The sequence below is a fragment of the Podarcis erhardii genome (assembly GCF_964252035.2).
Source record: "Podarcis erhardii genome assembly, chromosome: 3".
NCBI classification, from domain to species: domain Eukaryota; kingdom Metazoa; phylum Chordata; class Lepidosauria; order Squamata; family Lacertidae; genus Podarcis; species Podarcis erhardii.
This window is the reverse complement of record NC_138507.1, coordinates 64,997,812-65,012,689: the sequence shown is the minus strand read 5'-3', so window position 1 is coordinate 65,012,689 and position 14,878 is coordinate 64,997,812. Positions and strand designations below refer to the sequence as shown.

Genomic DNA, 14,878 nt, shown 5'->3' with positions numbered 1-14,878 from the left:
TTTGTGCTAGGCCATGGTATGGAGGTGGGGGTAGAGCATTTGCTTTGCAAGCGGAAGGTCCTAGGCTCAATCTCCACAATGGGCTGAGAGTATCCCCTCTGAAATCCTGGAGGGTTGCTGACAGTATAGTTAGCGTAGCTGAGACAATACTCAGCTAAATGGACTGATGGCATGACTATATAAGACAACTCCCTAGGTTCCTATTGAACCAAATTGGGTCTGAAACTGAGAGCATAGCTGTGATTTATTGTTAGTTTTCCAAAGATGCTAAGTACAATTAATGATTTTCTCAGGAAGCAAACCCTGAATTTTCTGGAATTCTTCAAGAGATGTACTGAGTAATGTACAATTCAGTTTCCACTGTTGTTCAGTCCCAAGTAACAATCCAATGGATTTTGGTCTCTTCTCCCCACCCTCCAGGTTATTTTGTAGTGTTTGTCATATCCCAAGTATGAATGTTCAGTATTTCCTAATGAATATGATGCTCACTAATGTGTTCAAACAAACTACTTTGGCTACAAGGAGCTGGTAGATATACAGGTGTACAACTTTTTTAAAAGTTTAGTGTTTGCTCCTCTCTCCTCAACCACCTAAAAAACACATTTGGGGCCAGAAAGTTAAATGAATGCTGCACACTGAGACCTCAATGTAGTCTTTTGAGTTGTTTGAACAGGTTCTCGTATACACTGTATGTGGGCTCAGCAACTTGGCCTGGCAGGCAGCTATATGCAGTAGGGGACATGCTATGCCGCCTCTATCCCCATCTAACCCTCTCACCCACTTCCCTCTTAAGCTGCAGCTGTGGAAAACCAAGCACACCGGACTCAACCCTAATGGGCACAACCCAGGGACCCCTGATCACCACCATGTGTGAACAAGATGGCAGGAATGAGTTGCAACTCCTGGATCTGTGCAGGGAAGGCCACATTTCAGCACTAGAGTATTTGCTTAGCACATACTGGCTGGATCCTGGGCATCTCCAGGAACCAGCTACTGTCTGCAACCGTGGGGAGATGCTACCAGTAACACTGAGCTCAATGAACCAGTTGCCTGACACTCAAAGTGACCAGACCTTCCTTCCTCTCCCTGCGCACAAGCCTACAGGAGAGCCGACAAAGCTGCCCCTCCACTTGCTCGCCGCTTCTTCCTGAGCCCTATAGGAGAGTCAGTGTGATGCAGCGTCGGACCTGGGAGACCAGAGTTCAAATCCCTGCTGGCCCAGGAAGCTCCCTGGGTGACGTTGCAGCGAGCACTGCCAGTCAGGCTAAACTACCTGGCAGGGTGGTTGTGGGGAGAGGGAGAACCAATGTCTGCCGCATTGAGGCCCTTGGAGGGAAAGGTGGGGTGGAAGTGAAACGTGGAACAAATACAATGCAAGCCGAGCCTCGCTCTCTTCGAGAAGCGCTGGTCCTTTGCGACCGTGCAGGGGCCTTAAAATAAAATTAACAGGCGGCGCGAGAGGCTTTTATAACGGGTTCCCGAAGTGTCACGTGTCCTGCTCCGTCCGCTCTTTCGCCGCCTGCTCGCATTCCCTTTTCGGTAGCGGAGCGCGGGCGGGCAGCGCCTCACGGAGGCCGAAGTGACGTCGGCGGCGTGAGGGAGCCCAAGAACCGCTCTCTCTGCCTGCTCCGCCGCCGCCGCCGCCGCCGGCTCCTGCCATGCTGTTCCGCTTCGGGGTCGTCGTGCCCGCCCGGCTAGCCGAAGGCGGCACGGCGCTGTGCGTCTCGGGTTCCCGGCCCGAGCTGGGCCAGTGGGACCCCAAGCAGGCGCTGGCCATGAAGCCCGCGCGGCCGCTGGCTCCCTTGCCCGCTCAGGAGCCGGTCCTGTGGCTCGCGGAGGCGGCGCTGCGCGAGGACGAGGCCGCGGGCACCTTCTGGTACAAATTCCTCAGGCGGCACGAGACGGGGGAAGCCGTCTGGGAAGGTAACCGCCGCAAAGCAAGCCAAGCTCCCCGCCCCCGCCTTCTTCCTCTCCGTGTTCGTGCGCGCATGCGTGTGCCACAGGGGCGTGGCCATGACGGCCAGTTCTCGCGTCGAGGACGGTGGGCGGTTGTTTTTGCCCGCGTCGTGGGCAGCGTGAGGGACGCGCGCTTATTGCATCAGCACAGCTGTGTCACCGTTATGTAATAAAGAAAAAACCAGTCTGCCTTGAGCGGATCTTTTAGGTCTAAGTAGCTCACAAATGCAGAACGTCTTCCCCTCAGCCTGCTGAGGTATATTTCTTCGCGTGGATGGTGCTGTGTTGGCTACAAAAGGGGGGGACTCATTATTAGAATCAATTATTATTATAAATAGGGGTGGAGATAGTTATTAGGTTTGCAAACCCCCCTCCCTTCTGTTGAGACAGGGAATGCATTGTGGTTCCAAAGTACAGTTGTAGCTCGGAAGTCAAACGCCTTGTGAGCTGGAACGTTTTGGCTCCCAAACGCTGCAAACCTGGAAGTGAGTGTTCCAGTTTGTGAATGTTATTTGGAACCCGAATGTCCGACACGGGTTCCGATTGGCTGCAGGAGTTTCCTGCAGCCAATCAGAAGCCGCACCTTGGTTTTTGAACTTTTTGGAAGTCGAACAGACTTCCAGAATGGGTCCCGTTCAACTTCTGAGGTACAACTGTAGTTGCGGTTAGCTTGTGATGACCACGGGGAATTAACAAGGGTCACACAGGTCTGTGGTTGGCCCCTGGCTGTCTAGAGAGACAGTGAAGTCAAACTGCTGCGTTAACAGCACAAAAGTGACTTCTCTGTGAGGCGTTGGTGTGTATGGAGGTCCTGGGCTGCCCAGACAACAAGACCCCCCTCTCGGCCTCGCTGATGTGGTCCCAAAGGAAAGCAGAGCAAAACGTTTGGCACCAGCTTGTCTGCAGTCCAGCCGTCTTAGGGACTCTGCTCCAGATTTGTGTAGGGTTTAATCCTTAGCCTTTTCTTCTCCTGAAGATACAAGGTTTAGGATCAGCGTTTTTCTTCTCCTAGATGAGCTACCTTCCCAGGTTGATGAGCCCCACCTGCCCCTCACCTCCCTCTACAGCACATACAGAAACTGCCTTCTTGACCATTGAACCCACTATTGGTTTCATTTGCTCAATTTGCCAGGGTTTGACTTGAGACCCATCGGGTACCTTCACCTGGGTTAGCCAGCCAGTAGAAGCTGTTTTCCAGAGTGTGTTCGCTGTCCACATGTTGACAGCTTCTAGGAGCCACAGGTGAGAACCAAGTGCAAGGTGTACAAACTCTTCCACAAGGAGCACAAAGTGCCCCCACACCAGAGGTACCCCTCCCTTAACACCCGTACACCCCACTGTTGCAAATATATGCCATAATCTCTTCAAAATGAAATGTAGGCTATTGCGAAGGAGGTGTGGTTGGATACCTTTAGGCAGGGAATTTAGGGGGAACAGGCATTTGCATCCAAAACAATCACTGAAATATCCTGTGAGCATGTATATTTTGGTGAAGACCAACAGTTCCAGTAGGTCATACTTCTTTGGTAACTTTGAAACACTGCTAGAAAGGTGTAGAAGTCCTTTTCAAGGGGTGAATGACTCACAGAGTAATGCTATGCAGGCGCGTAGGGAGGGTGGGAAAGAAACTACTACACCCACAGAGGTCACATTAGATTTATATTGCTCCATTCACAGTGTTCAAGATGGCTTCACATCCAAATGCAGGGCTTAATAATAATGAAAGTTGAGAGTATAGTTTACATAGTGCAGCTTCCAGACAAAAATGTTTATGAGCTGCTGCAGCTAAAGAAGTAACCATGGTTTATGGCACTGGAGAGGAAAATAAAGAAAGCCACGTTGTTTCAAGGTTGCAGTAGGCTGGTGAAAATAAAAGGCATTCTTTTGCAGTTCAGTGTTTTTATTTGCACCTTGAGAGTATAAGGTGTGTGATTGAAAGTTGCACCATGTACAGTTAATATTTAGCTAAGACATGTAGTATATAATTACACTATCTTGTTATTTTTATTTTTTTTGGAATTGTGCTTTATGGCTTTAAAATTTCAAAACCAGGTGTTATTTTAAAACACTTGAGTACATTTCTTATGGATAGAGAGTGTGTGTGTGTGTGTGTGTGTGTGTGTGTGTAATGGTGGTAATAATCTATTCTGTTCTACTTATAATTGCATAGAAAAGCCAGACAGTATTGGAAAGAGGGAGAAGACCTGGAGAAGCTAAAGTAGATAGTTGGAAGGGAAGAATGGACTGGGTACTGAAGGTAGCTATATATTGTTGTAGCTCGGTTTCATAAGGAAATCTTCCTGTTCCATTGCAAAATGACAGTAGGTTTCAGAAACAATGCATCTTTAACTTGCTACTACAGTTGGTAGCCGATCATTTCCTCGTGGTATTAGTAAAATCTAATTATGACAACAATGAATTCTATAACACACTCTCCAAATCTGTGACCTCCAGAGAAGATTTTACTGAAATAATTATATTTCTAGAGAAGGGCAGTTGTAATTTCTTGTTCCCTTTCATGTCTTTTTTATTCCCTTCCTCAATCTTTTGCTCTCTTGCTCTCTCTCTCTTTTCGTTCCTCAAGCTAGAATGGTCTATAAATCAATACTTTCTGCTCCCACTAGATGTCCCTCTTGGACCTGAGAATGGAAAATCCTCATTTCTCCTACAAGACAGCACTATGAGAGCTTAATCGACTTTTAACTCAACAAATTTAAATTTTATTCCCTTTGTGCATTTCAATCTTGCCTAAAAAATAATAGAAGGGAAGGAACATTAAGTACAGCTAGGTATTGACTGCCTAATTTTTTAAAAAGCACAGCTTATTTCAATCCTTTTGCTGAGCAAACAGTATTAGATCTTTTAATGTTTTCAGGTATAAGGATACTTTGTGAGTGACTAGAAGTAAACACGAACATGTTGTAAAATCAAAACATTGAAAATAGTACAATCTTCTATGGGTTAGTTTTCTGGTATGGTCTAAAATTGGGTTGGCACCTTTGGTTGGGCAAAATATGAGACAGGTCACACAAAATAAAGGACTGGTGGGGGTGGGGGTGGGAGGGTCACACATACTCTCATGGCACCAAATCCTCCCCCACATTGTGGAGGGGGATTCCCCACATTTGGTCTCCCGCTTCCCTCATCATTTTGGCCCTGCTCTTTCCCTCAACTCGCATAGGTAGGCACGGGCCAGGGATAGATGGCCAGCTCCCACAGGCAACTTGAGATGAAGCTCCAGCCGCTTTCCCATGCTGGTATCAGAAGAGACTAGAGTGCGGAAGAGGAGGAGGAGAGGTTAGATCAGGGTGGCAGAGGGGGCTGAGCAGTGGCAGCCCCACACCATGCTAGACTTGGGGGCGGCAGCAGAGGAGGAGCACCAGCAAGAGGGAGGGAGGGAGAAGAGTTTGCTCCTTTCACCTTTTGTCCCTTGTGCGGGGTTGGGCTCCTCGTCAGCCACACCAACAGCGATGCAACTGCCATTTGGGGCTGGCTGAGCTCAAATGTGGAGGAAAAGGCATCCTGTTTGAAGTCCAAATGGGAAAGGGGATATTATGTACAGTGGTACCTCGGGTTAAGAACTTAATTCGTTCTGGAGGTCCGTTCTTAACCTGAAACTGTTCTTAACCTGAGGTACCACTTTAGCTAATGGAGCCTCCTGCTGCTGCTGCGCCGCTGGAGCATGATTTCTGTTCTCATCCTGAAGCAAAGTTCTTAACCCAAGGTATTATTTCTGGGTTAGCGGAGTCTGTAACCTGAAGCATCTGTAACCCGAGGTACCACTGTAGTCAGTGGTCTGTGTTGCCTGAGCTTGAGTCTGGACTAAGGATTCTGAGCCCCTGTGTTCTGATTTGATACCTGATATCCAGTCACAGAACATTTCAGGATTTGGGCCTCTGCCATTGGCCCTTAAACTCTGACTTGTAATTCGCAGCTTGGAAGTTTAGGCAGCCAGTCACGTTGGGAGTGGGAGTGGCCCAGGCCTTCAGAAATGTATATAAGCAGTTGCTTTGCCCCTGTTGTCCAGTTCTGTAGTTCAATAAAGGTTCTTGCTGTTTATCACTATGTCTTGCCTTCTGGGAACCCACCTACACTTCAGGGGATACACTTTTGTCGACAACCAGGATGATCCCATTTTTTATAGGGACAGGTGGCAACTCTAGCCTGAGATTTTCTCCTTCCAGTTTTGTGCCCCCATGCAGTGGGGGCATATTGGATATTTTCTGGGGTGAAGGCAAAAATTTACCATCACAGTCTATCTCCTCAGACCAACTCTGAGTTGTTATGCCAGGGACTGAAGTCAGACCATTGGTCTATCTAGCTCAGCATTGTCTGCACTGTCTGGCAGGGTCTTAGACAAGGGATTTTCACAGCACTGCTTAGAAATGCTGGAGATTGAACCTGGGTCTATTTCATGCAAAGCATGTGCTCTGCTCCTTAGCTACAGCTTATCAAGCCTTTAGTTTTAGCTTTGCAATTGTCCATTTGATGGTTGTAAATAAGAGCAGTGAAAGAGACTTATAGCATAATTCTAGGCATGTATACTCAGAAGTAAGTTCCATTGTGTTTCTAGGTAAGTATATAAAGGATTGCAGCCTTATCTCTGCCTCTGTGCCACCTATAAGTACTTGAAAACAGAAAGGTTTTGTTCTCTTCCTGACTTGCAAGATTTGTATATGTGTGAATAAAGCTTATACTTAACACAGCAATGCCTCAGTTCCCTGAACAAAGGGACAGGTTTTTTAACTGATCCAATGAGCAAAAATTAACACATTCAGAATAGCAAGTGAGTATTGTTTTTTTTCCTATTGTTTACTGCTGAAACAATAGGGGGGGGGGACACTATATCTTTACTTAAGTTATTATCCACCATAATTTGCTGAAAAACAGAGACTAGGTATACAGTTTTTGTAATGTACATTTTTAAATGTACCTTTGCATTTTTGATATGCTAAGCCAGGCTTTAGAAATGTACAGGGGAAATGCTACTTGGAAACCAAGCAGGCCCATCGCCAAGTGGTCTGAGCCATCTCTATTTAGATGAAGGAAGCTCAACATGTCCATAGCTCTATACAGTAACAATCAATACCAATTAAGTCTTGCATTCCAAGCCATCTAATACTGAATTTAAGTCAAAATGTGAAATAGCAGGGATGCTTCCATAACAGACTCCAATCTCAAGGGTTTAGAAACGTGGGACTTGTTTTGTTCAATGGTGAAGCCTAATAATGTTAACAGGTAAATATCATTCCTTGAAGTACAGTAAGTGAAAATTGGACCTCAATGAATTTTCTTTTTCATTGTAATGCAAGACTACAGAAAGTTGGAAGTGATTTATCTGAATCTCTTTATGAAACTTTTTTTTAAAAGCATCTGGTCAGACAGCTAAGCTGAATTTTCAGCTCCCCATTTAATGTTGCACATCCACGAGTTCTGTGTCAATCTGCCTGTCTGTGTTTCTAATCATTAATCCAGTTTTACATATTGTAAAATCTTATTCTTCCCCCCTCCCCCATAGTTTATTCAGATAAATTCAACTGCTGAGCTGCAACCCAGTTGTCTGGATTTGAACAGCAGTCTCTTTCAATTATATAGGACAGACTAGCTTTCAACCTTTGAGCTATTCTGGGGAAATATAACAACAACAACAACAACAACAACAACAACAACAACAACAACAACAACGTTCTTTGCTGTTATTAATAACATTTTTATTTTTTCCACACAATTCTGTCATCTTTCTCTCAAATAATTTGTTCAAGAAATGATCTGGAATGAGCAGTATGGTAGCCAAGTTGTGACACCAAACCACTGCGGGTGGTAGAAAAAAAAAGGATTGTGAAATGCTCTAAAAGATGTGTCCAGAATGTGTGAAAATGGCATTAAAATGGCAAATGTAATTCAGTGTAAGCAAGGGGAAAGTAAAACACATGGGGGGGGTGTCATAAGTTCACATAAACACTGATCTTGACTGACCTCAAGATCACGATGGGGAGTTTAATGAAATGTCCTGTTCTGTGGTGATGTTCAGCACCAAGGGAAGGTGGTGATGACCCAAGTAAGGTAGAGATCTGTAGAGCCAGGGTTCTGAAACATGTTAGGTAAAGCAAAGCAAGGCTAAGACCTTGGATAAGATTAGGGTTACAGTTGTGGCAGTGTAGCAGAGGCAGAAAATAAAGTTGTTTCAGTGGTGCCTTGGAGCAGCTGGCAGAGTTTTGTAGCCTGGGCTAGTTACACAAGGTCATAGAGTCATAGAATGGTAGAGTTGGAAGGGACCAGGAAGGTAATCTAATCCAGCCTCTTGCAATGCAGGAATCTTTTGCCCAGTGTAGGGTTCAAACCTTCAACCCTGAGATTAAGAGTCTCATGCTCTACTAACTGAGCTATCCCAGAAGAAAGCCCTGCTCCTTGAATGCTGCATCTGGCACTTAAAGGGCCAGTACCCTTTTCTGCAGCTGTTGAATTTTTCTAGGAAGTGGGGTGTCAAGTTTGGGGAAAGCTTCTCAGAGGTCTCCTGATACTGAGGAGTCTGTATAGTACAGTCATTGATGTCATGTAGATTCACTTGGGAAGGACACACCCTGAAATTATTGGTCCTGTATCTGACAGTGCTGATGAATGCACAAATGGCATGGCTGGTGCAGTCATAATCCAGAAAACAGAACTTACAGACAGGCATGCCAGACCCACTGTGGTGATCAAGTCTCTGGAACAGTAACAAGGGCACCAATTTCAGATCTAGTGAACATATCACACCATGAGAAAATCTGTTTTCTGTACTCAGATTCCCCTGAGAGAGCACATGAAATATGGTGCATTCGATATGGTTTTTCCTTAGTTGGCTAGCTGGATGTTTCTTTCAGAAACATTGCTCTCTATGCCTATTTTACTTTGCAACCATTAAGAAAGTGGATAGTGGACGCCTTACAAGAACGCTGGGACTACTTGGAACTGCCCTAGGACTCTTAGCCTGCTTGTGTTACAGGTTTCCATGCGTAAGATGCTACCCAGCATGTTGTGTGCTTGAGTTCAGCTCTTTTGATGTTTGCACCTCCTCCCTCTTCCCACACCCTTTTGGAGCTTATGTTTTCCCTCCCATCACTGATCTTGGGCTACTCTGGATTACTTCTTTCTTTTGATCATGTCTTACTTGCTTTTCATATTCTTGTTTGCTCTTCTCTCCCATATGAGCTGCTCATTGCTCAGAGATCTTTGTTTTAATCTCCTTTGCAATAAAGCCAGTGGCTTTTTGATATTCCAGTTTGATCATCTTTCTTACGCATCATGCCAGGAGCCATATGGGCAGTCCTGCAGGCTTTGAAAGAAAGACTGTTCACAAAGATTGATTTGTAAGGCAGAGTTTGCTGATTGCTTTGTTCTTGGACATGTTGATGTGCAAGCAAATTGCATGGGAGAGTTTTTGAACAACAGTGGAATAAAAAAGGACTTAGTTCGGAATCCTTGGTACAGAAATATATCTTTTCAAGAATAACCATTATTTGGCTTCCTAATGTTTGTCAGTGATGGGCTCCATTGTTTTTAATCGTAGCCTTTAGACATGAAAATCTTCTTCCACATAGGATATCCAGGCCACACCAGTAACGGACATAATGCAGGCAGAGAGCTCCAGCTTTTAGGCTTTGCGCACCACGTCGAGCAAAGTGTCCTTGCACAGAAACCATCTTCCCCATGCCAATTGTGTTTGCACAAGAGCAAAAGAGTCTGAGAGCAGCCTACAGGCTTCAACAGGCCCTTTCTCAACCGCTCCTTCTCTAGTGTGGTAGAAGTGTTTGTGTGTGTACTGGAAAGCCAGTACTGCATGATGCAATGGTTAAAGTGTTGGACTATGACCTGGGAGAACAGGGTTCAAATTCCCACTGAGCCATGAAGCTCACTGGGAACCCTTGGGCCAGTCACTGTCTCTGGACCTAACAACCTACGTTACAGAGTTGCTATGAAGGTAAAATGGGGGAGGGAAGAACCATGTATACCTCCTTGAGCTTCTTGGAGGAAAAGGTGCTATATCAATACAATCAATCAATCAATCAATCAATATTAGGAAGGACATAGGAAGCTGCTTTATTTGTCCATCTAGCTTAGTACTGTTTACTCTGACTGGCAGTAGTATTCCAGGGTCTCAAGCATAGGGTTTTCCCATTCCCTGCTATCTAATTCTTGTAAGTGGAAATGTCAGCAGTTGCTGTTCTGTCCCCTGGAAAACTGCTCCTGGACAATGTAGGACGGGGGCAAAAACCAGGCAAGGATGGTTACAGTGGAAAGGAAGGACCAGGACCTTCCCGTGCATGAACCTCCTTGAGCTAACTTCTAGGATGTGAGCTTTTGTGTGATTTGTAAATGAAATGGATTAAATATTGCAATGGTGCTGTACAAGGTTGTGTTTTATTTTATGTTAAGAAAACACTTTCTTTAAAAAAGAAATTCTTAAAACTACATTTATCCAAATAGGAAAGCTAAAGCTATAGCAATGAGAGAAAAATGTATTTGTCAATTGATCTGGACTTTACTAATGTGCTCTTTGTTTGGCCACATCCCTATTCCAAAGTGATTTTTGTGTTTCTTTCTTTTATTATTCAGCAAGTGAAAGAGGAGGTGGGTGGAAACTGATTAATTTTGTCCTTTAAACTCTGTATGGGAGAAGGGGATATGTGGAAACTGAAAAAGGTTGATGATTTAAACAGCCATTATTTCTAAAGTGGTATATTTCAGACATTTATTTTTCAATGTGTAACTGCTTAAAATTACAAACTGAGTAGCCAATCGCAGTCCTTCCCTCAAAACACCAAAAAGCTTCCTCATGAAGGGTGTGATACTATGTTAACTCCTTTTTGAGCAAAAATAGGTAAATCCGGTGATATTTCTTGTCCCTGCATGTGAGGATATATTGTATTTTTCGTCCTATAGGATGCACCGGCCCATAGGACGCACCTAATTTTTTTTGGGGGGGGGAATAAAGGGGGAAAAATTATTTCCCCCCCAGGCGCGGGGCTGGGACGGGGGAAGACCCTAGCCCCCAGATCATGCAGCTTTCCGCAAGTCGTGGGAGCCCAGCGCCGGGCTCCCAGGGCTGAAGCTAAGCCTGGCCGCGTTGCGCCTCCCCGCTGTCCCCCGAGCTTGCGGGGCTGGCGGCAGGGAGAGGCAGGCTTCTCCCCGCCGCCAGCCTCCAAAGGACGTCGGGAGACAGCAGGATGGTGCACTGCACCTCCCCACTGTCCCCCGAATTTGTGGGGCTGGCGGGGGGGGGGGAGAAGCAGGCGTCTCCCCGCTGCCAGCCTCCAAAGGATGTTGAGAGACAGCGGGATGGTGCGCTGTGCCTCCCCGCTGTCCCCCGAGCTTGCGGGGCTGGCGGGGGGAGAAGCAGGCTGCGCCTCCCTGCTGTCCCCTCCAGCTTGCGAGGCTGGTGGGGAGCCAGCCTCCAAAGGGCGTCGAGAGACAGCGGGATGGCGGCGTTCCGCCTCCCCGCTGTCCCCCGAGCTTGTGGGGCTGGCGGTGGGGCTCTCCTGAAGCCTGGAGAGCGAGAGGGGTCGGTGCGCACCAACCCCTCTCGCTCTCTAGGCTTCAGCGAAGGCCTGCATTCGCCCCATAGGATGCACACACATTTCCCCTTCATTTTTGGAGGGGAAAAAGTGTGTCCTATAGGGCGAAAAATACGGTATTATACATTTGATGCCCTACTATGGTTTTGCCAGATGTGAGCTGCATATTCTGCCACGTACAAGAGTATTTTATGTCCAGATATTTCTACATGAAATTCAGCCTTCAAGATTGGCCCTAAAGCCTGTTTTGATTGTATGTGTGGATTGGGGACTGATCAACTAAATCTGCTAATTCAGAGTAACACCAAGGGAGTACATCCAAATCTGGGCTTGAAGTAATTTCAGAATGAAGAAGAAGAAGAAGAGTTTGGATTTGATATCCCGCCTTTCACTCCCCTTCAGGTGTCTCAAAGCGGCTCACATTCTCCTTTCCCTTCCTCCCCCACAACAAACACTCTGTGAGGTGAGTGGGGCTGAGAGACTTCAAGGAAGTGTGACTGGCCCAAGGTCACCCAGCAGCTGCATGTGGAGGAGCGGAGACGCGAACCTGGTTCCCCAGATTGCGAGACTACCGCTCTTAACCACTACACCACACTGGATAGAATAGAATGAATAGAAAGCTGAACTTAAAAGAGCCTGTTAGGTTTATTTTTCATTTGTTCTGAAACAAAGGAACAGATTGTGAATGAGTATATCTTTTGGTATTCATTAAAGGCCTGGAGAGATGATCTGTGTCTCTCACAGGAGGAGAGGCATGAGCTGAATTCAGTAGCTGCTCCTGCTCTTAGCATTTCCAATTCCCCTATTGCCAGAATGGTCTGGTCTGGACAAGAGAAAAGATCTATCAGGGGATACCATTCCTTCCCTCCCCATAACCCGCCCCCAATCTCATATGGATTTCCCCCCTCTTAGATTAAATCCATCTGGACCTGATGGTTTGTCCTTTTTCAATTTCTCAATAAGGTCTAGAACTTCATCTCTTGTCACCATTATCTGATTGTGTCCACAGTGGGGCGTTAATGCATATGTAGGTAGCAGTTTCCATATGGTCTTTTGTGCATCTTCATTCACACATGAGGACTTCCAGTTTTATGCCTCTGAAATCTACCCTTATGTTTCCCATCTACATCATTGGGCAGTGCTTGATGGGATGTATTCACACTTTGCGCGGTTGTCTGTTTGTGTCAATTAGTACTTCCCTGCCCACCATAAGTTCTAGAAACCTAAGATTGATTGTGGGCAAGTGTGTATGTATGTGTTTTCCTGTGCATTTGTACTTTTAAAAAGAAAAAGGAAGACCTTTTTCAATTTACCAGATTTGCACAACATTTTCTCCTTTAGATGCCTCTTTGATTTTATTCTCTGGCTCAAGACCAAACTGATCCCGCAATTTGGGGGGGGGGGCATAGAAGAAGAAGAAGAAGAAGAAGAAGAAGAAGTCGTCCCCAGTACTGCTTTACTTTGGGGGCCTGGTGGTGATTCTGTGGAGGAGTCTCTGTTCTCAGGAACAAGTCCATTTGGGCTAATGGTGATTTATGCAGGATTTGATCCATATTTGATATTACTTCCTGTCTCTTTGATCTACCTTTCTGGTAGTTCTATTCTCTTTCACTAAAGTACGCCTTACTTTTAAAACAAGAATTAACCAGATGTTTCATAAATAGTCTGCAAAAGCTAGAAAAAACTTTGTTTGGCTTTCCAAATGTGGAGTTAGGGTTTACAAATCCAGGCAAGAGATTTCATGGTGGCACATGCCATGTTTTACACAGCAGATGGCACTCTTAATGCCTGAAATAGGGAAGGAATGCACAGATAAACAATGTGTGTTGAAATCTCTGGTGCAGAATTAGCACAAAGTGGTTGCTGGTGTCTAGGTCACTTCATTTAGAAACATAATGTGGCAGTCGTCTGCTCAGGAGTACTGACTACATCTGCTTCCTTGAATGATGGATTTATAATAAGAAAGGTGAAAATTTTAGAAAACCTTGTAGATGAAACCGCATTTTGAAGGCATCGCTGAATAGTAACATTTTGCACATGTGGTCATTAGCTTGTGAGAAAAGGAATTCTAGTGACAGTTAATGAAAGGAGTTATTTCCCCCTTTAAATTTAGGTTTTACTTACACGACACCTTGTGTTTCCATTTCCTGAAGGAAAATGACTTTTACTCCAATGGATGGCTGTCTTGCTTTCCCCACAACAGGATACACATAGGGTTGAATCCAGACTTGGTCATGCTTATGGCAGAGCAACTGGAATCAATTGGACTTAAGTTTCAATAGGTCTACTCTAAGCATGATTAAGTCCAGGTCAACCTATAATATGTGTGTTTGTGTGTGTTTATAATGTGTACCCGCCCTGCCGACTGAATGAAAATCCCATGAATTCAGAGCTCTTTGTTTTTACACCATTGAGCTATATTGACTGACAAATTGTGTGTGTTCTCATTTCAGGCAACGGGCCCCACCATGATCGATGTAGTGTCTATAACCCAAGCAATTTGGTTGATGGAGTTTACTGCCTCCCAATAGGCCATTGGATTGAGGTTTCTGGCCATACTGATGAAATGAAACATACAACTGACTTCTATTTTAATATTGCTGGACATCAAGCTATTCACTACTCCAGGTAACAAAAAAAAAAAAAAAGAGATTAGGTGTTATGAAAAACAGCATGGGAAGATGGTGATTTACTTCATGATCCTAAGCATGTCTACTCAGAAGCAAGTCATGCTGCGTTCAGTATGATTTATGTCCTAATAAGTATGATTAAAATTGAAGACTTAGCTGGGAAAACAAAATACTTCATATTATTTGCTGATGGATGATCATATGCAAACATGTGGGTGCTTAGATACCCCAGCCACATTTTCAAAAGTTTTGCTTGCAGTTGTGCTGACTAGAAACTCACATTTACACATTTGTTCCCCCACCCTCAAGGTGAATTTCTAGCTGCCCTAGATGATCAGAAGACTGCTTTTGCATGCTTTTATGGGGCACTTGATAAGTGGTGGTCTCCTTTACTGATACCACTTGGAAGATCAATTATTGGAATCAGCTAATGCGAAAAACTGCCAGTCAACTTAACTTACATAATTTTAGAAACATCTGACCCATTGTGTCAAATGACAATCTGATTATGACACGGGATGCTTATTTTTAACACCAGCTGCTGTCGTCTTTATTTGAAGTAGCAAAGCATTGTCCTGTCTGCCCTCTAGAACTAAAATAGTTATTGTCCAGTAAACAAGATTCTCAATAGCATTGTACAACATCTGCAGATAGGTAGCTAATCTCCAATTTCAACATCTTGACTAATAGTGGTAATAACAGATGCCAGGTGTTGAATGGTGAAGAGAATAAACATGG

General features: G+C 45.0%; 1 protein-coding gene across 1 annotated transcript in view; it reads left to right on the top strand.

Moving 5' to 3' along the window:
• Nucleotides 1–78: 78 nt before the first annotated feature.
• The window catches only part of EPM2A (EPM2A glucan phosphatase, laforin), a 32,379-nt gene continuing 17,579 nt past the window's right edge, over nt 79–14,878 (top strand). Inside the window, exons 1-2 of the mRNA XM_081855373.1 lie at nt 79–1,923; nt 13,964–14,138. Coding sequence (XP_081711499.1) covers nt 1,659–1,923; nt 13,964–14,138 — 440 coding nt within the window. The 5' untranslated portion in view covers nt 79–1,658. The remainder of the gene's footprint in view (nt 1,924–13,963; nt 14,139–14,878) is intronic.